Below are 23,040 nucleotides of genomic sequence, written 5' to 3' on the forward strand. Positions count from 1 at the left end.
TAGTAGGAGGCTGCCATAGCAGAAGAAACCGAGAATGAAAGCCAAATTTATAGGCTTTGTTGCAGGGAAGTTGAACTGGGATACAAGGAACCTATATTTCACGAAGCTTCTTGTTTCCCGAACAATTCTCTATTGAAATTTGCTGCATTTTTTACCCGCGACTAAAATTTTGACCCCCGTTCCTGATTTAGAGAAGTATTCGTGCACCGCGTGTATTTGTGAGACTTTAAGCTATTCTTAGCGTTCATTTCGAAGAAATTAGGTGACAACAGAACCACTAAGCTTCGCACTGCCTACCGATTGGGTGTTTATGGTTCCGGGTAAGGGGCGATCCCCTAACTGTCTCATTCAAGCCTGACAAGGAAATATATTGCGGCACACGCCTTGTTTAATGACAGTATATTCATGCTCATTGTAACACTGTCATGGCGGTCCCATGGAGTTCTCGCAGCTTATAGTTGACTAAGACTACCGCACGCTTTCACATGGCCACCCTGGGAAGCAACCTCCGGGTGTCCATCTCACGTCCCATGACAATTGGGAGCCGTGATAGAGCCTTGGGGAAATATTCCTGTAGTGAACCTAAGAGATTTCAAGCATACCTTTCGTTTTGTGGATGGCGATAGTTTTCACAAAGGTTCCTTGCATTTGAACCATATCATCCCTCTTGCAGCGATAAACAATAATTGTCATCTTACAGTTACCAGTGCGATTATAAAATAATATTTTGAATATAAAATAATATGATAAATGCGAATAAGAGTACAGAGAAAATAGCGAGATAGATGCTACGCGGGAATATCCTTGCTGTGAGACAAAAAAGAACGTTAACTGGAACGAGTGGTTGATCCACTTGCTTCTCTTCCAGTCTACATAAATCAAGCGGAAACAAGCAAAAGAAATCTAGCATTCCAGATAAAACTTCTCCAAGTGATTTGTGCCACGTAAAAAGAACGCTTGTTTCTGATAAAATGTTTGGGAACATATACATGTGTACGCAAACTACGTGAAAACTAATGAAAAGTGTACCAAAGAAGAAGCCAGACCCAACCCGTGGCTGCCGCTTCAAGCTCGCGCCCGACCTGAAGCCTAGAGCTTCAGGCCCAGCATTGGCTGGAGCCTGGCCCAAGCCCGCCCTTAAAGCTACTTTACCCGACCGTGTCGGGCTCGGGTTTTCGGGTAGGCCGGAGCACTTGTAGTGCTGTACTATGGACAACAACCTTTATTAAGTGTAAGTGTATTTGCATGCCGAACTTTAATATGAGCAAATTCCTCGGTCTGGTGTCCTCGCCTCACTGAAAGGAAGTAAAATGAGGCTAAGCTGAACTTTAATACCATGGAGTTTGCAAAAAGGAAATTTGGAAATGAATTATCCTGGCATCTCGCCCAGGGAGCCTTTCGATAATCCTGAGGAGAGCGCTAAATGCAAACTAAGAAGCCCTGAAAAACGATTTAACGTCGATTTGAGTGAGGCCAACGTCTTATGTAGGCAAGGCAAATGGAGTCTGATGTTGGGCCTATACTGGCGCTGCTTCTTGTTCTTCCAGGGAAGATGTGCGGGACGCAACCAAGATGCATTGTACATGACCGAGTCAAATTAATTCAAAGGCAAGCAAAGTGCGTCAACAAAGAACAGCCAGCCCCCATTGCCTCCACACAGAATGAAAACCTTCATGCCGGTGCAGACACTGAGCTCGCGGGCATTCGCATTGGCATGTGTACCAGAATTACGCCAGTGGTATTCGCCGCTGCATTCTTGTAATACTCCTGTTGAACATGACGGAACACCTCGTTAGAAGCGTTCTCAACGTTACATCAGAATCACACTATCATAACGTGCTATAAACTATCTGTAAGCTTCCATTGATAACGCATATTCGTTTTCGCGTGTGACATTGCTTCTCGATTAAGACGTCGCCACATGTTCGACAGCGGACGACGCCACTGGTAATAAATGCATTCAGCTGAGTCAACGTACAACACATTCTTTGAGAACATGAGTAAACAGATGACACTCCATCGTTGTTCCTTCTGCGTTGTATTGTAAGATCTATCTGGAACCCTCACGCTTTCTCGCTATAATAATGTCGCATGTCAGAACACGGGCATTTTTTCCCTCTTCATGAACGACACGAATAGCACGCACTTCTGATGTAAGGAGTCAACGACACGCTATTTTATCCCGACGTTTTATCAAGCAGTAAAACTGTGCTAGTCTTCCATTCTTGAAACTTAGACGTTGTCGTGCCACACACGACGGAAACAAAATTATTTTTGGCACTTTCTATCGTGTGTGTTCTCTACGCTATCATCTATCCTGGCGGATTTGGGAAGTGTTGTATTAATCTTACTTGTTTGTTTCGTTACAGGCGAGTGAAAACCACTGCATCTATCCAGCTACTGCCGTTTCTTCACCGTGCATTTTACAGAGCGAAGAAGGTCGCTTGCCGCGCCAAGTGTTTTTTTTTGCCTGGATCTCATTATGCAACATTAAAATTGGCTTTATCACGATTTTATTGTTATAATTGCTTTTCTATTTTGTGTTTCCAGCCTGTTATATGAAACCACCAGATGAAATTGTGGACTCCTCAAGTTTCTTACGTCACCGTTTTTCACTAAGTGCCTACGAGAAATAAGCATAGTGAATGGTGTTGTGTTTCTATGGGTATATCATAAAGCATTTGTTCGACTATCTATCTATCTATCTATCTATCTATCTATCTATCTATCTATCTATCTATCTATCTATCTATCTATCTATCTATCTATCTATCTATCTATCTATCTATCTATCTATCTATCTATCTATCTATCTATCTATCTATCTATCTATCTATCTATCTATCTATCTATCTATCTATCTATCTATCTATCTATCTATCTATCTATCTATCTATCTATCTATCTATCTATCTATCTATCTATCTATCTATCTATCTATCTATCTATCTATCTATCTATCTATCTATCTATCTATCTATCTATCTATCTATCTATCTATCTATCTATCTATCTATCTATCTATCTATCTATCTATCTATCTATCTATCTATCTATCTATCTATCTATCTATGTCCATCCGTCCGTCCGTCCGTCTGTCTGTCTGTCTGTCTGTCTGTCTGTCTGTCTGTCTGTCTGTCTGTCTGTCTGTCTGTCTGTCTGTGTCTGTCTGTGTCTGTCTGTCTGTCTGTCTGTCTGTCTGTCTGTCTGTCTGTCTGTGCAAGTTGTGTGCAAATTGCCTTATGAACAAGAGTTAGATACGTAACGGTGGACAATTATTTTTTCTTGTCTATACGGGTGAGGTGAACGTGAGGATCAGGACGTGGCCCTATGACGCCGACGGTGTAGGAGAAAGGACGGCTGAGCGAACACAGCAAACTCAGTGCCTGCTTTTGACTACTGTAGCAGTAAACATTAAAACAGAAATTCCAAGCCCCGTTTCTCCTCTCCCTCCTTCCTTCCCGAAAAAGTTAGGTTAGCGTCATGCATCAGACACATTTTTCAAGTTATCCAAGGCTGTTTAGCCTATGTTAGTTTTAGTGGTCAAGCAACTCTGGAAGCTGGCAAAAAGCCTCTCTTCGCGCCGCCTGTAGCGAAAACACATTCATGCCATCTGTTACCGAAGCACAGCGCTAACACTTGGCAGGTGACGACCCCGCTGCTTCCGCGCGGGCTTCCGTAGAGCTGTCGTACCTCCACCGGGTAAGTTTGCTCACCATATAGTTGAGGTTGTAAAACCGTTTTTTTGCGGCCAAGAACTTTTGGGTAGGGACAGAATTAAATTTATAAATTTTACAGTTGTAATGAAATGCTTGTGGTTTCCCTGCCTCCGTAAGTAATAACGTGTTTGCTACCATCGCTAACACACGCCTCTTTTTAAAGCGACTCCGGCGTAACAAGTTTTTTCGGCATACGGGCCAAAGAGATGGATATGCAAATATTTTCTTCTTCAAGAAATTTTGGTTATTAGCCACCCGAATTCGCTAATGTTATGCTCGCAATCCCTATTGCTTAGAACTCGTTCTTACTTTGCTTCGTCGTGGGCATGTTGGAGCCTATCCGTTCAGAAGTTGAATGAGCGTGAAGCAAATATTCGCGAACATATATCTTATGTTGAACACTGACGGCTTACTGTTATAAATTATAGACAAAACAAAACAACTGCATTTAGGTAAAGCAACGTAAAAATTATATCTGAGGAATAGTAGGCACTTAGCCTTGCATCGCCAAAATTGCACGTGCCAACCATCACTCCAGGCAGTTAAGATTCAAGGCGAGACTGCAGATAAAACCACACGTGAAATTATAAAAGCGTTCCATATCACCCAGCAAAGAAATGATTGTTCGAGTACAACAATGGTTTCTTTGCTTGGTAATGACAATAAATATTTTACTCCTCTCAATAAAATAATGTTTTCTTTGGTGGAAGAAGTACAGACGTTTACGCAAACTTTCACAGCTAAATCATTGGAAGTGAGCATTTCTCTTGTCCACGTACATCTACGTCTGTCTTCGACTTCATTTCGGACTACTTAGTCTTTTCATGCTTACGAGTCGGCGAAGAGTGAAACGGCTTCGGTATTGCGGGCCCAGGATCCCCATACTGCAAGCTCTTAATTTGTAAAAGCTGCTATTCCATTCGTGGGCAATGTTCGCGAATACGTCGAATAAGAGAGAGAGAGAGAGAGAGGCGAGGGGGAGGTGAGAGAGAGGAAAAGCATAAATAAAAGGCAGGGGGCTAACCAGGACTGAGGCCGGTTGGCTACCCTGCATTGTGGGAAGAGAAAAGCGGAGAGAATCATCCAATGACTGGCAGATGCCTCGACGATCAGTTCTGCCGCAAATGCGTTTTGTTAATAACGATGCTCGAATTCACGCAGCTCATCCTTCGTAACTGCTGTTCGGCATTGGCTGATCGTGTTCGCTACTAATTTGTTGGATATTACGATTGCCAGCAATCGTCTTCTGAGAGCAGACCTACCGTCAGAGCATTAGTGTAAATAAGGGACCAGGTTCAAGTTCTCGAAGCTATTGTTTCATAAAAACGTTTTATAATCGGCCGGCTCCCTTCGCCAACAATCAATGAGAGTGGAGTGTGCCAACAGAAAATGGAGGACGAGAATCAGGCCATGAGGCCAGCGTTTGAGCATAGCGAATGTGAGTGATCTGGTGGTCCGCAATGTTCGGAAGAATGGTACACGGGCCAAGAACGGCTAGTGAGCTAAAATCTGCAAATTGTGGTGCGCACTGGTCAGCCGGTTCAAGAACTATTTGGAGTCGATTCCACAGATCGATTCTTATCAATGAGATCCCTGCTCCAGTGTCGACAAGTACTGCAACTGGAAGACTATATACTTGAATACACCACCGTGAATCAGAAAGTCTTTGCTCCTACTTTTTATTAGCCAAAATGAGGCACGAACATGTAATTACAGATATACGTACTATTCTACGTACCTTACACTATTTTTCCATATAGTCCCCGCACCAGTTCAGTCCCCACGCCGGTCTCATCGCTGCACTAGATTTTAGGTGCCCGTGTCATCAACTGTCAGTCAACGACGCACGCAGCCTTCCCGAACACTCATTGTCAGGAAAGTCTTCGCAGCCTTTTGCGATCTCGCGAAACCTCCACCTCACACTTCTCAAAGCGACACACCATTCCCCTTACGTGGGCTGCCTTTCCCTGTGGATTTCGGTAGGCATTTGTCTCTTGCTCCACAAAAAACGAACACACTTTCGTTGCCCGTATGCCGTGGACGTGTGAAGCACAACTGCCAACTTCAACAACTGACCGCAGCGCCGTGCCGCGGAGATACCGGCAGATAAAGCCGGGCCTGTCCAATAAAAGTCGACAGCTGGGAATGGATATGTTCACTTCGCATTTACTGCCGCAGTTTGGCTAAAAAAATATAAGGGCAAACACTTTTTGATTCACCCTCGTAGATTACGTAGGGGCGGGTAAGTTACCGTCGACGGATGATTATCATGTCGTGTCAGTAATGAGGTCTCACTTCCAGGATCTGCATTCCGTATATTTTCTGAAAAGAGCGGCTGCACTGCTCGTTGGATTGACCGTCGATAAACGGGATGGAAACAAAAGGCTCCGTTGTGTGCCTTCTATCCATGAAGGTGCAGCTAGTGGAACTGGCGGGAACAGTCCTGGAGCTAGCAGGTCGATTCCTAAGAGCTGACTTCACGTACAGCCAGCGTCAGAAGCTTACAGAGTGAGACTGCAGGAAATATAATTTGTATTATAAGTATTATATTGTAAAAGTAATCTGCAAAGTCTTGTAAGAGCCCACGCCAATGATCGCCACTGGAAATCAGTGCTTATGAATGTAAAGCTGTGTGGTTTCGACCTCTTAATCCCTGCGCAATATGCGCGTGCTACTGATGATGTAGTACAACAATATGTTGGTCGGATACGCGACAGCTTCTAGATTATAATTCATGGCTCCACGCACGGCTGTTTCACGCCATTCCGTGGCTCGTGAACTTACGACACTTGCAGTGCACGACAAAGTTCGTATGAGCTTGGACTGGATCCACAAACCTTTGCAAACCTTTGCTTTCGTAAGAGTTATTTGCCATTGGCTATAGCCGTAGTCTCCAATAGCATGTCCAACGCTTTTACAGACCGTGGCGTATTTTTTTTCACAGATATACCGTAGGATGTTTTTTTTGTGAATACGGTGCACAGATATCGTCTCTCGGGCTTCGCATCATCGTCATTCATTAACGCTAAGTCTTATCAGCTGCCATGCCATACAATGAGCTTACATTGCAATGGCCCTGGGACTGTACTCACAGAACTTCTTTAACGTAGCAGCGTTTCCTCATAGGCCAGCGTTCGGCCGCTGGCCGGTGATGGATCCACGATTATCAATTGCCGTGTTAATAACAACATTTAGGTGAGGAGCTTCTATCTTAAGGTACGAGAACGGAGAAATCGTTTGGATGGACATCGAGTGCACTGAATTTGATGACGCTCGTTTAATTGAAAAGCAGATTGTAATCTACCCTTTGCAAGCAGAAGATTTTCTTTTCATATTTTTGCTACAAAGCTAGCTAATGCCCCTACAGGTTTTCATTTCTAGCTTCGTGGTGCAGTCGGGTGGATGACAAGTTTTCCTTTCGTGAACCTTTCTTCAACTTCGGAGCTACTGCAGTATTGCTTCGTCATATTATGGACATCATTTTCTTACAAAAAAAAACAGTTGAAAGTTACCAAATTCAAGAATACTGAAACATCGACGTTACAACTGTGTAGCCAAGTAATAGCGAGCATCATCACGAGTGATATCAATCAAAACAGGTATGAAGTTACGCTGACGTTGGCGAATGTCAGTTCCTGCTTACGAGGGACGGCGCCAGCGTGCGGTACGGGGCTCATGAGAATGATGTCACGCACTGGCGCTTACGCATACAGACGCTCACTGACTAGTTCAGAAAGCCTGTTGGTTGTCAACTGTCTACGAAACTGTCTTACATCCTGTCCTCGGACATTGGAGGGGTCACACATGTCGTACATTCAGGATGGCTTTGTGCGAGATAACAGGTCGATAACCGTTGTTATGGCCAATATCAGCAAAGTTGGACACATTCAGAAGGGCTTCGCGTGCAATTCATTCGAACACTTTCGTTTTAGAGATCTGATGTGCGTCCTTAAAACGCTGAGGCTTATGCATGTCGTGATTGTGCGATCGTGCGTGATTGCCACAGTCGCCCCCGAAGGTGCGCTCCTTGGAAAGCCAAGTCATAGACTCGAAAATTGAGCTTGGAGCGACTGGACCGCATGAATGTTCGTTTTGCAGTTTCCGCCCATCACAGACAAACCCAGGAACAGTACGGTGTATGGTTAAAGCCCTGCTGTAGAGATGCACTCCGTGACTTTTCCGCAAGAAAGCTTAAGACATAGGTGAGCATGGCGAGTCTCTGTTTCAAATAAGAGATGCGAGCGCTCCAGCACCCACCACGATCCATTATTACCCCCCGAAGGCGGTGGGTCTTCTCATAACTGATCGCCTGTCCAATAATTATGATCACCTGTGGTATCATTGTCTCTCGTGTGAAGGCAAACAGTCAGCATTTCTCAGATGACAGCTCCAATCCTCTTCCTAGGGGTTACTCAGACATCCCTGTGGCCGCTTTCTGAAGCTTTGCACGCGCGGGGGGACGCGTAACCCCAGATGCAAACATCGTCTGCATAGATCAATACTTGCAGAGACCAAGGAAGTGCATCAACAACACCGATGATCGCACGGCTAAAGAGTGTGGGGCTCAATATTTCCCCAAGGGGCACTCCATGGCAGTTGCAATGGTGCAGTTTTGCCCCGCCCCCTGCTTGCACGAAGAACGATCTCCACTTCGAATTTCTCTGTATCCACCAGTAGAAGTGGCCTCCTGACCCAACATCCCCCAATGTTTCGAGGATGACTTCATGCGTTATATATTACCATAATGTTGTGCAGACAAAACAAGGTCATTAACATTATCGTATGCGCCTATAACATAAAGTTGTACAGATGAAACAAAGTCATTAACGTTGTCTATAGAGGTCCGTCCGCTCCGAAACCCAGCCACAGCGTGAGTGTATGTCTCTAAGGCTCCAGATGAGTCAGCACGATCCTCTCTATCACCTTACCCAGGCAACTGCGCAGTACTAAAGGAGCGATAAGGCGCCATGTCCAGGGATGATCCGCCTAGATTGAGCAGCGGGACAAGCCGACTATCTCCGGTTTTCCATCCTATTAATAGCATCTTGCATTTGCGGTGCAAACAATGGCCTGTTCCACTCTTACAAGGTCGCAAACAGTGGGCACGGAAACTTCAAGCACCGCGGACTTGTGCGACAGCGGTGGAGCTATGCGACGCTCTCCTTTTTGTCGTTGAAAACTGACGCGACGTGGACTACGCAGCCATGTGTTGCATTCAGCTGTCGTCGCGATCGACAATGAAGGGCAAAGGACATAGCCACAAGGCATGGGCGCCATGGCCACGTGCCAAAGTAAACAGCGTTGATATGGCGGACATGACAGCTGTGGCAGCCCGTGCCGTAAACAACTCACTAAAACTTAAGCATGGAAAAAAACTTTTAAAGGGAACCCCAGTGGCAAACACCAGCCGATCAGAAAGGCTTGCGCAAGCTTTCTCGAAAGGCTGGCCCATTGTGGAGCTTTTTTATCATCCGCCACTTTACAGGTATAGAAGTAAGAAACCGATGCGCTTGCAGAATTGTCGCTATGAAGATGATGTCGAAGCCGGCTGCAATTTGGAGCTTCGCGCTGCTCTTATTGCTCACCTCGACGAATGTAAAAGGTGAGAACCGAAGTGCTCAAATGCTTGAGGAGACAGAAATCTGCGTGGTTCGGTACGAGAGAAAAAAAGTCATTGACAAGCAGTGAGGCGCGTAATTTCTATAAGCAATGAGGTAGACAAGTTTGCTCACAATGTATTGCGCTGTTACACTTTCACACGTGGACAGATTCAGCTAAACTTCATTTTGCTATAAATGACACTACCGAAAGTATATCTTACAATCAAACTTTCACACTACTCTATTCGAGATACATTACAGGCAACCTACGGATGAATCCGCTTGGTCGAGTCAAACATGGGGACTTCTATGCCGGCAAAATATTGTATTGGCACTCAAAGGAATACCGAGAAAAGTGAACACGCGTTTAAATTCCACAAAGTACTCACTCGAGCGGCTGTCTTATCACAGCTTGTTTAATGGCTAAATTAAGCTTGTTGTAGTGGAGGACATTGACATCCTCTGAGACGCAGAGTGGTAATAATGTTTGCCTAAATTCCAGGGCAAAAAATTCCAGTTCTGTTTGACCCTGGACTTTGAAAAAGAAAACAGGGTTTCCGCAAGAGTGGCAGCATGCGTTGTGCTGGCGCCGAGATGCTGCTGGGATGGCAGTTGACATTTACCTGCCACTTTGTAAGCCTTGACAGCACGTTACTGTGAACCTTTATCACAGATTGAAGGTCATTTTCATGGCGTTCTACTAACGTTAAGTACTCGTAGATACTTGCGAGACGACAAGGTGATGTTGAATTATTCAGCAGGTCAAAATAACAAAAAGCGGAAAAATGAACGGGATTCAAATATTTTGTATTGCCTCAGCTATTTCGTCATCGGCAGAATACATCAACACCGTAATAGAATACCCATACACGTCATAGCTGCTCAGTTACCCTAAAGGCCTAAAAACTATGGTTGCTGCTGACAAAATTGTCAAGGGAGACATCGCCCTGGGCACAGCGCTACTCGTCATCATTACTGCTGAAGTCGCTACCGTCAATGCACTGTGACCTAGAGAATCAGCAGCGCAGATTGCTGAAATTCCTTTGTTTTCAACATATTTAAGGCAGAAAGCTGGGCTAGTTGGTGGTTATTCGTATAAGGGGACATTGCACTAGTGCGTAAATAAGGACACGGACAACAACATGAAAAAAAGGCACACCGAACGCAAGAGAACGCTAGCGTTCGGCGTGCCTTTTTTTAATGTTTCTGTCTGTGCCCTTTTTTACGTGCTAGTGCAATGTCCCCTTTGTTTTCAAGCTTTTAATGACTACTGTGGCGCATAGTGAGGGGTAGTCGAATTGTCGGACTCAAGAAGCTTTCACGTTCGAACTAAACGAGTTAATTCCGTCCGTAGCAGTGTATGCCTTCTCCCCGGTATTTCCATTCCTATTTCCAGTCTGATGAACCAAGCTCGAATTAACCACTTTTTTCACACCGAATGAACGAGCGTTGACAGGGGGGCAGACTGTGTGACTATCGTCACTAGACATTCGACATCCATCGTTTGAGTCTGTATGCTCTGCCGATTTAACGCCCGAGCAGTTGCTACATTGTTCTAGCTAATTAGGCATGAGCGAGCATTAGCATGAAGACAAAGCTGAGGCTGCGTAGTACAGTCTCTAAGCACGTGGGAATGAAATGCTCTGCCGTTGTTCTTGCGTTTTTCATTGTGTCCCACTTCCTTCGAATCGGCCTATTAAAAATGAAGTGTTGCGCGAAAGTCGGCAAGAAAAGCTGTAAACATTTCGAATGCCACGAGTAACTAAAAAACTCTCAACCAACTAATAAATAAATATATAAAGTAATCGTCAGCCCGACGAGTTCAGTGTCAGATTTAGCTTTGTCCTAATTTTCATTCGCCCTTACGTATGTACTAACCTGCGTGACTGACACTACGTGAAGGGCCAAACTTTCGTCTAGTTGCCTCGTTCTAACAGCAAATAGCAATTTAGGCCGAACAGCAGCAAGAGAGAAAAACATAGTTTCATTACACTGCATTTTTCTTGGCACCTTGTCTTGCACATGTGGGCTTAATTCCCACCGCCGCAAATTGTCTTCACTCTTATTTGCCATGCCAGTATTATTTATCTCCTTTTGAGATAAACAAATACCTTTCTGAGTGTTTTCTTAGACACCATTGTTTGTTGGTTTCATGTAGCTGTTATCCTTTATTTATTTTACCCTTCATTTTAGTCTGACATGTGTACATTTTCAGGCCAGTGCACCGAAACACAACTGCCCAATGTACTTGCTTTGGGAACGGTGAGTAGACGACTCATACATTGCCCTGCATACTCTAGAACGAATGGCAAGGGTGACGCACATTTGAAATACTTCTTAGTCGAATAGTTCATGTACTGTATTATTTGGTGCACTGCATTCTTAATCTGAAGTGAACTTACGATATAACACTGGTGAAAATGGAGCTTACGAGAACCTGATAATTAGCTTGAAAATAGTGTTTGGCAGCACTTGTTGGCTGCAAGTTGCAAGGAAATTTTTCAGGCCGTAAACACTGACATGAAAAGAAACAAATCTTCGTGTCAGCGTTTTCAGCGGGAAACGTTTTCTTGAGATGGTAATTAGCCCTCTCCAGCTATCGAATTTTACTAAGCACTGGTGCAAATGGTTTTAAACATATTAGCTTTTAGGGAGGGGATTCCTTAGAAGCTGAAACTTCTGTAAATAAGGTGTGATACAAAGAAGGTAAAAGACATGGCGACCCCTGTGCTACGAGCTCAAAATGTTTCGTTTCATATTTGCAGTAACCTCTCAAACCATGGTCGTATTACCTCGCGATAGAGAGCGTCCCATACACGACGTAACATTGGTTGCCAATGTCGCAGAGTTCGCAGTGAATAACATTCTTTTATTTCACTTTTCTTTCCATTTTGTTTCTTTAGTGCCTCGGCCTGACTCCCGACTACTGCTTGGACCGACCTGTGAGTTGTCCCTTTTACACTGTCACCTGCAATGTGCGGTTTCAGCGAAAACCTCTCCCATCTTCTCACGTTCGTGTTGACTACTCTGCTACCACGTGCACCTGTGGCACACTTTACGCGTGCACGTAGCACAAGCTCTTCAGAGCTCATTTACTTTCGTGAGGATGGTGCTTGGAGGTGATGTTCAATAGTTCACCGCAGGTTGATCAGAAAGTGTATCAACTTGAATCTTCAAAGGAACTCAGTAAGCAATGCGTAGACAAGTTACGGTGGAAGCCCCTGAAGAGTCGTTGGTGGAACCTTAACTTCTGTACATAATTACGAAAGTTGCCATGAATTCCGGCAGAACAAACGCACACCACTGCCACAGGCATAGAGTCTTCACAAAGTTCTTCACTTAAACTGCTGCTGGCAAATCCACAAAACTTTTGGTTTGTAAGCGCTGGTTGTCATTGGCCGGCCGCCTTCACTAGCGCCCAACGCCATGATTAGTTGCCCTTTGTTTTTACGAAAGTTTCTAATGCAAGAGCTTTTTGTCAATGTGGGCGTTGGGCCATAACCCCCAGATAGAACAAGACTTGTGCACTCTGCTTCATGACGTCATGCTACTAGGTCCGAAATTTCCGGGACCAAACCCGGTGTGATGAAAGTGGTGACGCGACAATCACCACGGCTTCATCGGGAGCATCGTCATTAGATTCCATGGCAGTCGAGCCACGTAGCACGACGTCACGGACCAGAGTGCGCATGTTTCGTGCTATCTAGGAGGTGCTGCTTGGGCTCGCCACTCACACACACAAAAATAAAGATACTTGCCAGACCATTCTTTTTAATGAAGTTTATTTTCTTCTTCTTCTTTCTTACAATATAACTGTCCGTAAGAGCATGTGCCTGCGAATCATAATGTTTGAAATATCATTAGGGAAGGCTGTCGGCAAATGGCAAATAGTACTTACGAACGAAACTATTTGTGAATTCGGTCCCTGCAAGCTCAATGGAGTCACTTTGTGAAGAATGTAGCTAAACAGATTATTCATTTAGACACTCTTACAAGCCTTCAGTGAGTTTCTCTCACCTGATGCTGTTCTTTCGTTATGCTAGCCTAATTTCTTAGATTTCCAGTTTTGTTTTTATTTCATTCGTAGAAAAGGACCAATGTGACACTTTTGACTGGTGTGATCTCTAGCGTCCGACATTTCTATTTCAGGAAAATGCGACGGTGGAAGTTCTAAGAATTTTTACGGTAAGCAGTCTCATTAATAAAGCGCCAGAAAATGCTGATATCCGTATACTTGGTTTTTATCGCCTTGTTTCTGCGTTGCACGAAAAAAGAAAGCATTGGTATTAAAGGGAGCGTTATGCCGCGGTCTGTGGGTTGTTAAATACTTGCAGGGCAAAAAATGTATTTCTGCTACGTCACAACCAGATAAATTTAATGAATTTTGATTAGTCTAGAAGAAAAAGCGAAATTATTAAACAGCAGAGATATTCTTACTATTCCTCACTGTCTCGCAGGAATTTCCTTGAATCTAGAAGATTAAGAAACGTTGATGATATATTATAAATTGGTCTGAAGAATACAATATGTCGTATTTCGATGTTTCAAAGGCTCAGTTGAAGAAAAGACTTCGCCTAAGCTGCAAGCCAGTTTCGCCTACTTCAGTAGTTGTAAGAGAATGTAGAACCTGCAGGGCCGGGATTGACAAAGTTCTTAGGCCATATAAGTGCCCATAAAAACTATGTGAGTCAACCGTCATGTCTTAGAGGTATTATTTACAATGTAAAGCAAAAAGAAAGGCGAGTTGCGAATACGCTCTCATGTCTTCTGATGTTTTGTTGTTTTCTTACAGTGCGTATTTAGAATGATGCCGCAAGTCACGGGACCAATTCAAGCTCTGTTCTACCTAAGAGCGTTAACCGCCGGAGTGCTTTCCAGGGCGCAATCAGGTTAGCTCAAATTAGTCTTTGCGTAAGAAAGTTTCAGAAAAAAAATTACGGTTTTGTATGAATTCATACGAATCATTGGACGCCAGAGCGTCATGCCAGCATTACTGAGATGAGACGCTTAACGAACAGGACAATATTTCTGGCGTTCGTAAAATTTGGATGCCATAAATAAACAAGCATTACCTATAATGTCGTCAAGCAAACTAAAAAAATTTGTGACATGTTCGAGCTTGCATAGTCTTAACGTTAGAGATACGATATACAAGCTTAGGCGAGTATGCGAATATTATCCGCAAAAGAAAACACGTATATGAATGTGAAATGCAGCTAAGCGATGAGATACGCTTAGGTGAGATGAGATGGGCTAAGATGAGGTGAGAAGTATGACAAAGTATGTACAGTACGGTCCACCAAGAGTGGGAGCACCTAATCAGTATTCAGAGAAGCGTGACTTGAACGCAAATGAATTTCACGAGGAATGAAGGATTTGATGTTACACGTTTGGCCAACCAATATTGGTGAAAATCGTTTCCCGCGCTACCGTGGCAAAACTGATTTGTTATCCATAGCGAAATGCTAATTTAGCGTTTATTTTGACAGTGATCCACGTAGGACAATGAGCCCTACGTCCGAGAGAAAGCATGGCCACTTTTAAGTACTTGTCCAAACCCTTGAACATGACCAGAGTCTTTATTGTTAATAGAAGAAAAACTTGTTCTTTGATGAAAAGGGGCTAAATAAAAGCTTGATGCGAGCTTCTGTTCAGGATGGCTCTGTCACTCAAGGAAAAAAAAAAGATCGGTTTTTTTTTTGCCCTTGTCACAGCATTTCAAGAGGATAACTACTCGAATAATAGGACATATTCAGGAATTGATAACTGTGATTAAAATCCGTGGCTTTTTCAGATGTCAATCCCACCGCAGTAGCCAACATGCTATGCAACCCATTCGGGCTGCCTTTGTTTCGCTGTGACAATGGCCTTCCCGGCACAGTAACGTGCGGGCCACCTATAAACATCAGCCTACCAACATCCTTCGGGATCAGTGAGGTGAGTTGAATGCAGGAGTTGCAAATTTGATGCTTCACTGAAAACGAAAATCCAATTTTGGCATTGTCGAAACGCGATTGCACGGACCAGCGCAAACTTTGCTTCGAATACTTGGTTGATATTAAGACACACTTTTAAGTGAGACGAGCTTCACGAACTATGTTCAGTGCATTTCTTTGTTTTGTAGGAATCAAAGACCTTAGAAGACGCGTATAGCCTTCCTGCGTATGCAACTGTACGAGCGTGAACTCTCTCTCGTTCTCCTTTATTCTTCTTCCTCTAATCCCTCATCGTCTTTTTCCCGTGCAAAGTAACTAAACGGACGTCCGTCTCATTAAGCTCGCTGGTTGCTGCGTTCTCTTGTTTTTATTTTTACTAACTACACAGACCCAAAGCCCCCTCTTACATCCTACATCAGGTGACTTCGTTCATGGCACCACAGAAACACAGCGCGAAATGCGAATGTTGTGGAGTGGAGTTCTACTTGGCTTCATTGTTCGAGTTACGTTTCGATGCTATAAGCTGCGAGGTTGGCACCGACTAGGCAGGCAATGGGCTCAGTGAATAGACAGCGCACTTGATTGTAGAGCAACGATATGGGAAGGAGGAGGGGGCGAGTGTGGTGTTGTGTTAGCGCTGCCGTTGAAGAGTCCGGAGACGGCGTAGTTGACCGATTTTCCAATGTACAGTTTGGGGGTGGGGGGGGGGGGTATTCTGTAAATGTCCAGCTAGTAGTCACGTCCTTTTGGTCTGCTGCTGAAGTTCTGATTGGCTGGGCTGGGGTACACTTCAGAAGGAGACAGGCGCTACCAGCCAATCAGGATTTCAGCGGCAGACGAAATGGAAATGTCTACAAGGTGGCCACTTACAGAATCGCTCCCTCCTTTAGCCCAGAAGCCAATGGTTAAATGTATTCGTAGTCACAAGACATAAACGAATTTATTTGCGCTGGGATTTGGTTACAGATAGCACGGTCTTCTGTATGGCGAGAGGGCTAGACGTCGGTAGGAATAGTACAACCATGCCTCTATCCTGGACATTTCAACGCATTTCGCATTCCGACATATTGCCTCCGAGTGCTGCCAAGGCAGAGCTCCTCGATTCTACCAGCTGTGGAATTCGTCACCATCTCTTTGTCTAAGAATTTGGACGGACACAGTGATTAGCAGAAGGCCTGGGCGGTCTGCCTGCCGACTGTCGCATAACCTATGCACAACAAAGATAACCATAAATTGGCACTTTCCCCATGCCACATCTAAGAAATAATTACAAAATTAACAGCATTCTTAAGCCAGATATGTCACATAGACAACTTGTTCTTTTTTTGTAAGCGATAGGCGATAAAGCATCGTAAGGATGTTCTATATACGTTGCCGTGCGCTGGTGGTGCGTATGTCGATTTCTTCCTGGTTTAATGGTTTCTTAACATGAACAAGAAACCTTAAGGTATTATGAAAAAAAGCAGTACAAAGATTAAAAACGAGCTTCGCGGCATTAATTGCCCCCCCCCCCCCCACCCCTTTCAAACTGGATGCTGATAACATGGATACGTTCATCTAGTCCCACGGAATGATAATTAGAACATGCTTGGATTTTGAAGTCAAATTTTGTAAATGGCACGACTTAAAAACCATACTTTCAAGGATGATCACGCCATTCTACGTTAACTCGAAGGAGGAAACGTGGTAGAAATTGAGCCCTGTCGAAATACCCAAAATGGGCCCCAATGCGAGACTGAGGAGAGTATGGAAATTGCTGTACAAACTTTGTGTGATCTTAGAACACGTGGAACGGCGTTCCACAAGCATACTATATTAAAAGATGTCACCCACTTGTCTGATCTCGTTCTTCTTGCAAAGACAAAAGAAAATGTTCTGCTAAGAGAACACAGCGCAGATTCCCAGCACTTCTGGTCCCCATCGTGGAGAATAATAGTTCGGTGCCACGAGCAATTCGCAAAAAATATTTCCTCGATAATGTCTTATATCACTACCACATCCTGAGGTAGTGGATTCATACTTGTTATAGTGAAAGAAACACGAAGCAATGACAAGGAGTGGCGAGACAGGAAATAACGTTTCTTTCTGTCTTGTATGTTTTTCCTGACCACTCTTTCCTGTCTTGTCGTTTCTTCGTATTGTTTCACTTACTTTGCACCATGACAGTAAAGTAATATGAGCAATGTATTATAACACAATTATTCGTTACCAAGACGTCTTCTCTTTGCAGTGCATCAATTCATCCCGCTTGGTCTGCTTGGAAGGCGAAACGCTCAGAGTAAGTAAAATATCTTACACATCGCTAAATGACGTAGTGATGCCAGCAACCAGTACGAGACGCTGTTAACCTCTGTGAAGTATCGGAGACAACATATTAACCAAATCCATTGTGTGAAAATCTGAAAGGTAAAGGTGACTAAAAACATGGCCATCCAAACTATATTACCACGTATTATGGCACAAACCATCACCGTTCTACATGTTCTACACAAAGCGAACTTTGAACTAAAGCAAAAAGAAAGATGTACTGGCCCGGAAACTGATTCGTAAACTACGGTTTAGACGGGGCCGGCTGGTGTATCATAGAAAGTAACCATGAGTTTTCATACCCAACTCGAAGCCTTTCTAGGAACCTCAACTCAGGACATTTTTTGACAAATAAGTGATTCCGTAAATCGTTTCCCAACTCGTAACTTTTTGTTTTGACAAATAATCTGTCATTGCTCTGAAGGTTCTCTGAGATAGGACACCTGTAGATACAGCACAAACAATTAGAAAAGGGCCATTCACACTGTAAGGTTTTCAAGAGAACGTTAAAATGTCCACCTACATCTTTTTTCCAGAATGACACCATGACCGAGCTCATCGACTTCCTTGCGGTAAGTTTCTGTCTGCCACTAAGGGCGAAGGAAAATTATTTTATCACTTCTCCGGTAGTGCACCAGAATTTTCCTGGATTCTTGTTGCAAACAAAACACCCTTATTGTCATCAAGGTCTTCACGAGACTCATATTTTGGTTGGCATATTAAGCACAGCAGCACACAGCAATGCTTAAGTGAATCAGTTGAATTTAGTATAGTTTACAGGATTTTGTCAATCTGCTACGCAGACAACTTGCAGAATGAAACGCATAGATTGCTATATTAATTTCAAGAAGGAACATGAAGTCGTAGTTTCAGAAAATTTGTAGCGAATAATATTAGGTTTGCAAATTGGACAAGTTGGTACCAATCCATATTCAGTATCAGAACTTTTGACAAGAGAAGTATGAGGAAAAGAAGGAAAGGAAAGCAGGGAGATTAACCGGAAGGGCGTCCGGTTGACCATCTTACGGAAGGGAAAGCAGGGAAGGCGATGATAAAATAAGAGAGAAAGAGAAAAAGAGAGTGTGAACACGTATGGTTGTCCATCACGCCTACAATCGGTTACTGCTGCCAGTCGAATTCATAAACCGTAGAAATGGTCGTGTCACTTTTGACAGGGACCGGAGGCCTAGCCATGAGGGGGGAGGGGCACACCTGGCGCGTGCCCCCTCCGACCAATTCTGAAATTTTTGTGTGCCAGGATAACTTCCGCTCAGCCCCCCTATCCGCAGGTCGCATTGTGCATTCCCCCACCCCCTCTCTCTCTTTCAAAAAATATTCCTTGCTAGGCCTGTGACAGCGACAAGCGAAAGAATGCAAGTACTGACTACCAACTGAGTTTACTAGTTGGAAACATCGGTTTATAAACTCCACTACGTCACTACTGCCACCCGCACGCGCTACGCTAACACAACCTGCAGCAAGAAATCAGACGCGAAGTATTTTAATCAGATGGCAACACTTCATAACGAAAATTCGCTTAGTGCCATATCAACCTTGCAAAAAGAGATCACTTCGTGATCGCAGAAAGCAACCGAGGGGTGGCTAGCACAGGCGTCATGACCGTTGTGTAAAGATTCTATTGCAGTGCTGTTTTAATGGTTCTGTACTAATCGGTGTAAAGTTGCCCACAGAGGGAGGCGTTGGACACCGACTACAATGCAAGGTCAAGGTGCTGTCTGGTGTTGCCTTTAGCGAGGCTCACGTAACCTGTTATTTAAGCCCTTTCCAATCTGCTCAACATAGCTTTATGCACAAGTCAAGAGGGCCGCATAACGGCCTTCGTCTTGAAGGGCACAAACGGGTTCCTGCGGTTTTTCTGTTTTGTCCCAGGCTGGTCGCAATTTATGATCACCATTTACGGGTTCGCGTAAGGTTGTTAGTGTGTTGGGTACTAACAATTTCAATGCCGATACATTATCCTGATTTGTTGATATTGTGCGGCACAGCGCGGACATAACGAATCACAGCTGTCGGGGCGAATCGTGTCCTAGGTCGTTGTCTAGGAATCCTGGAAATGTTGAGTAGGATATGTTCAGCAATGCCCCTCGAGGTTCCTGGTTGCTCCTACTCAATGCTCATCAGGAAATTCAGCGGACATCACGCGGCGAACCTGGGATTCGAAGTTTGGTTGTACGGGATGCATGTAGGGCAGCTGAGGTAATAGCGCACTTCACTAGCTTGGAATGGGCTGTGATAGTTGCATGCCGGCCGTAAGTCTGGTTTCATTCGGTGCTTGATAACTTGCTGCTAGTGCGTTTTTCTTGACGTTGGCTATCTTCGTTGATTCCCACCTTTCCCCTGAATATATTTCCTTTCCTTTGAAGAGAACCACCAGCTGATAGTGAGCACCCATGTTGTCATCTTTGCTTAGTCCTGCCTGTCCGCGCTATTTGCCCTATATGCCTATACCAATGTTATTTGTTTTCGCGCTTGTTTACTGAGCTGAGCTACGTAATAAACAGTATCAACAGGCCGCGAATGCAGTGTGATAAGAAAGGAGCAGAATAAAGTGAATGGAATCCTTACAGTACAGCTGCCTAGAACTCGGTCAAGCTGCGAACACTTGTTAGGATGGACACTCCAACTGTAAGGAAACACACTAATTTGCTCTCGACTGTTTCTGCAGTGGTTATCACATCTCTTCTTTTGTGTGTGTGTGGGGAAGGGGCTGCCCTTAGGACTGTCGTATCACTGGCCCTCCACAATTATTCAATGATGCTTGATGCGCCTCCCCAAACCCCTACCAGCTGTGTCTGACCCTTCGCTCAAAAACTGAAATTGCTCGTCGCCTTTCACCGCGCTGCAGTGTCTCCTGAGACGGTCTCCCGGTGATGGCGGCACGCTTGCGGGCCGGCTGGCCTGCGCACTCGCCCAGTTGGTGCAGCTCTCGGCGCAGCAATTCAGCGCCGCGTTTCCTCTTCCGCTGCTGGCCGCCGGAATTCAGATGTCGGCCAACCGATTGAGCACGGAGCTGGCGATGCGTGCCCGCTGCTTCTGAGAACGCTGTGACGGCAGAGGGGCGCCTCCCTATGTGTACGACAGTAGTGCGACCATATGACGTCGCACTGCCCAGGCGCGAGGTCGTGGGTCCGACTTTTTTCCAGGCTGTAGAGACGGCGTTTTGACTGGTGCACTCTAGTACCGGGTTCTAGATTCAAGGTTGACGGATCGCGGTTAAGCACCAAGCTTAAGGTTGACGTTAAGAAACCGCATGTGGTCAAAACTAACTCCCGAACCTTCCCTAAGGCCGTCCCTTACAACACACTACGATCTTTCAGGGTGGCAAACCCTACAAATAAGTTTAAATTGTACTGACAACAAGATAAATAAGCTCAGAGCATAAAAGAACGCGTTTGCTGTGTTGGTTCTTTCCCATTTACATGCTTAAAATATAAGGAATACATATATTTGAAGTCTTAGGTACTGTATCTTGTGCCTAAAGAAAACGTAAATAGTTAAAATTGAGCAAGCCCGAAGGTGGGTAAGCACTTATAGGGTAATTAACTCGATACTAACATTGGTCTTGAAATCGCAAATGCGGCGTCATCGACATTACTGTGGCGTCATGACGCCGAGCAGTAACACTGCTTCCCGTCGTGTGGAAATAAGGTCGGCTACAATGGCACTGCTCTCGAGAAATGAATGAACAATGATGTTGTGCACGTTTCTTCCGGCGGCGATTTTGTGTCACCGCTGCCCCGATCGCAGAAACAGTGAGAGCCAATAAGTAACGACTTTACGAACACTTCGTGCTTAGCACAGCAGTGACAAAGGCATTGCGCCCACCACGGCCGGTGTACAAAACAAGTAGTACCGTTAAACTATCGATGACGCACTGTCACTATTCAGTATATTTTCTGTGGTTTAGACCACGCGGAACTTAAATCATAATAAAAAATGACAAGACAGAAATATCATGTCAGTAGTGTTCCATTAAATAGGCGCGCACTTTACACTATGAAGGAAACATACACAGAATAGGCGCTAACTCGCTATTAATCGTTATTCACGGCAGAATGAGCGGAAACACATTTACAGCCATTTGAACAGCCTAACCATCACAGTACCTTTACCGGGAACCTTCGTTCGGTCCTGCGCAACATGGTGTACGTGTCATTTTATTAAAGACCGTGTCATTCGCTTTGACTTAAAAAGCGGCCATTAATTATCCTGCAAGCTTGTCTCCGCCCTTGCCCGGAGCTGGAATATTAGGAAAAGTAGGTCCACAGCTGCAGGGACACTAGTGTGCCGGCAAATCCCCCACTCTTGGTAGCGCAAAAAAAAAAAAAGAAACGCGTGTTCCTACCTGTCATGTTGCACAGCGCTAAATAAAAATAGAAAAAGAAGTATCTTCTAAATAATGTGTACAGCTAGACTCACGGTTGAATCGTGACATTATATATCCTTCACGAGGGTTGCAATGTGGGCTTGTTGGTTCGTTGGTTGAAGTTACACACCTTGAAGTTACACATCCTTTCGCTTATGCGGAATGCAATCTATGTAGCGTAGCCACGGTTATCTTGGGCGCCAAAACATGAATAAAGGTGAACAATGTGCACGTGATCATTTATAGGAAATGAGTGCGACAATTTTCAGTGCATATGAGTCTCAAATTGCAGTTTCAGTTTATTCTCTATTCAAAAGCAATGAATATGTAACAGATGAAATGCAGATGCGGGTCCTAAAGTCAATGACTGCAACGGGACCCTCGCTAAATTGTTTATCCTGCTAAACGACCTGCTACAGTGTTTTATTTCTTTGGATCATTACAGTTTATGTTTTTATAAATGCCAGAGCAGAAGCTTTCGCATAAATATGTCCTTTCGGGGATGTTTGATTGTATATACTCAGAAACTTGAGATTTCAGTTTTTTATCTTACTTGGTTGGCCAGGGTGTTCTTAGCCGGTTTATCGTTTTCTATACAAACATCAGTGCTGCAGGGCAGAACTGGGCTCAGCTAGCCCAGTAGTCTGACACACTGTCTGACATTGTGCCTGACGTTAGGTCGGAAACTGTCCGGGACACTGAATAAACAATCAAGGTTCGTAGTCATGAGTTGAACGGCATGATGCTACGTGAAACCTTTTGGCGATTACCCTTAAAATGGTTTGCATGATTGGACCGTGCCCGTCCAAGTGTCAGTACTGGTGTCAAACGAATATTGTTAAATTGTCTTTCTGGCATTTTAGCTTTCATCTGCAAAGAACGTTATCAAGCAAACTTATCGTTTTAAAGCCCATTTGTATTTTTGTATTCGTTTCTTCCGTATGCAAGTAATAAAATGTTTCGTGTCCTTATTTGGTATGTGTTCTCTGTTTATTATCGCAAAATTACTGAGATGCGACGCATGTCTGTGGCAATCTCAGTGACAGTGTGCAGATAGCCCTGTGTGCGCGACATGCATACGCAAAACGGTG

At 44.3% G+C, this 23,040-nt stretch overlaps 1 protein-coding gene across 1 annotated transcript; it reads left to right on the top strand.

Annotated features, from left to right (window-relative positions):
- The first annotated feature begins 3,659 nt into the window (after positions 1-3,659).
- LOC139048574 (uncharacterized) lies at positions 3,660-22,888 on the top strand. Its single transcript, XM_070522992.1, has 10 exons — positions 3,660-3,702; positions 9,205-9,321; positions 11,535-11,581; positions 12,223-12,261; positions 13,469-13,504; positions 14,112-14,208; positions 15,114-15,256; positions 17,486-17,533; positions 18,099-18,134; positions 20,429-22,888. The coding sequence occupies exons 2-10, from the start codon at positions 9,246-9,248 to the stop codon at positions 20,618-20,620; spliced, it is 714 nt and encodes a 237-aa protein (XP_070379093.1). The 5' UTR covers positions 3,660-3,702; positions 9,205-9,245; the 3' UTR covers positions 20,621-22,888.
- The last annotated feature ends 152 nt before the right edge of the window (positions 22,889-23,040 follow it).

This window comes from Dermacentor albipictus, chromosome 8 (assembly GCF_038994185.2).
Source record: "Dermacentor albipictus isolate Rhodes 1998 colony chromosome 8, USDA_Dalb.pri_finalv2, whole genome shotgun sequence".
NCBI classification, from domain to species: Eukaryota; Metazoa; Arthropoda; class Arachnida; order Ixodida; family Ixodidae; genus Dermacentor; species Dermacentor albipictus.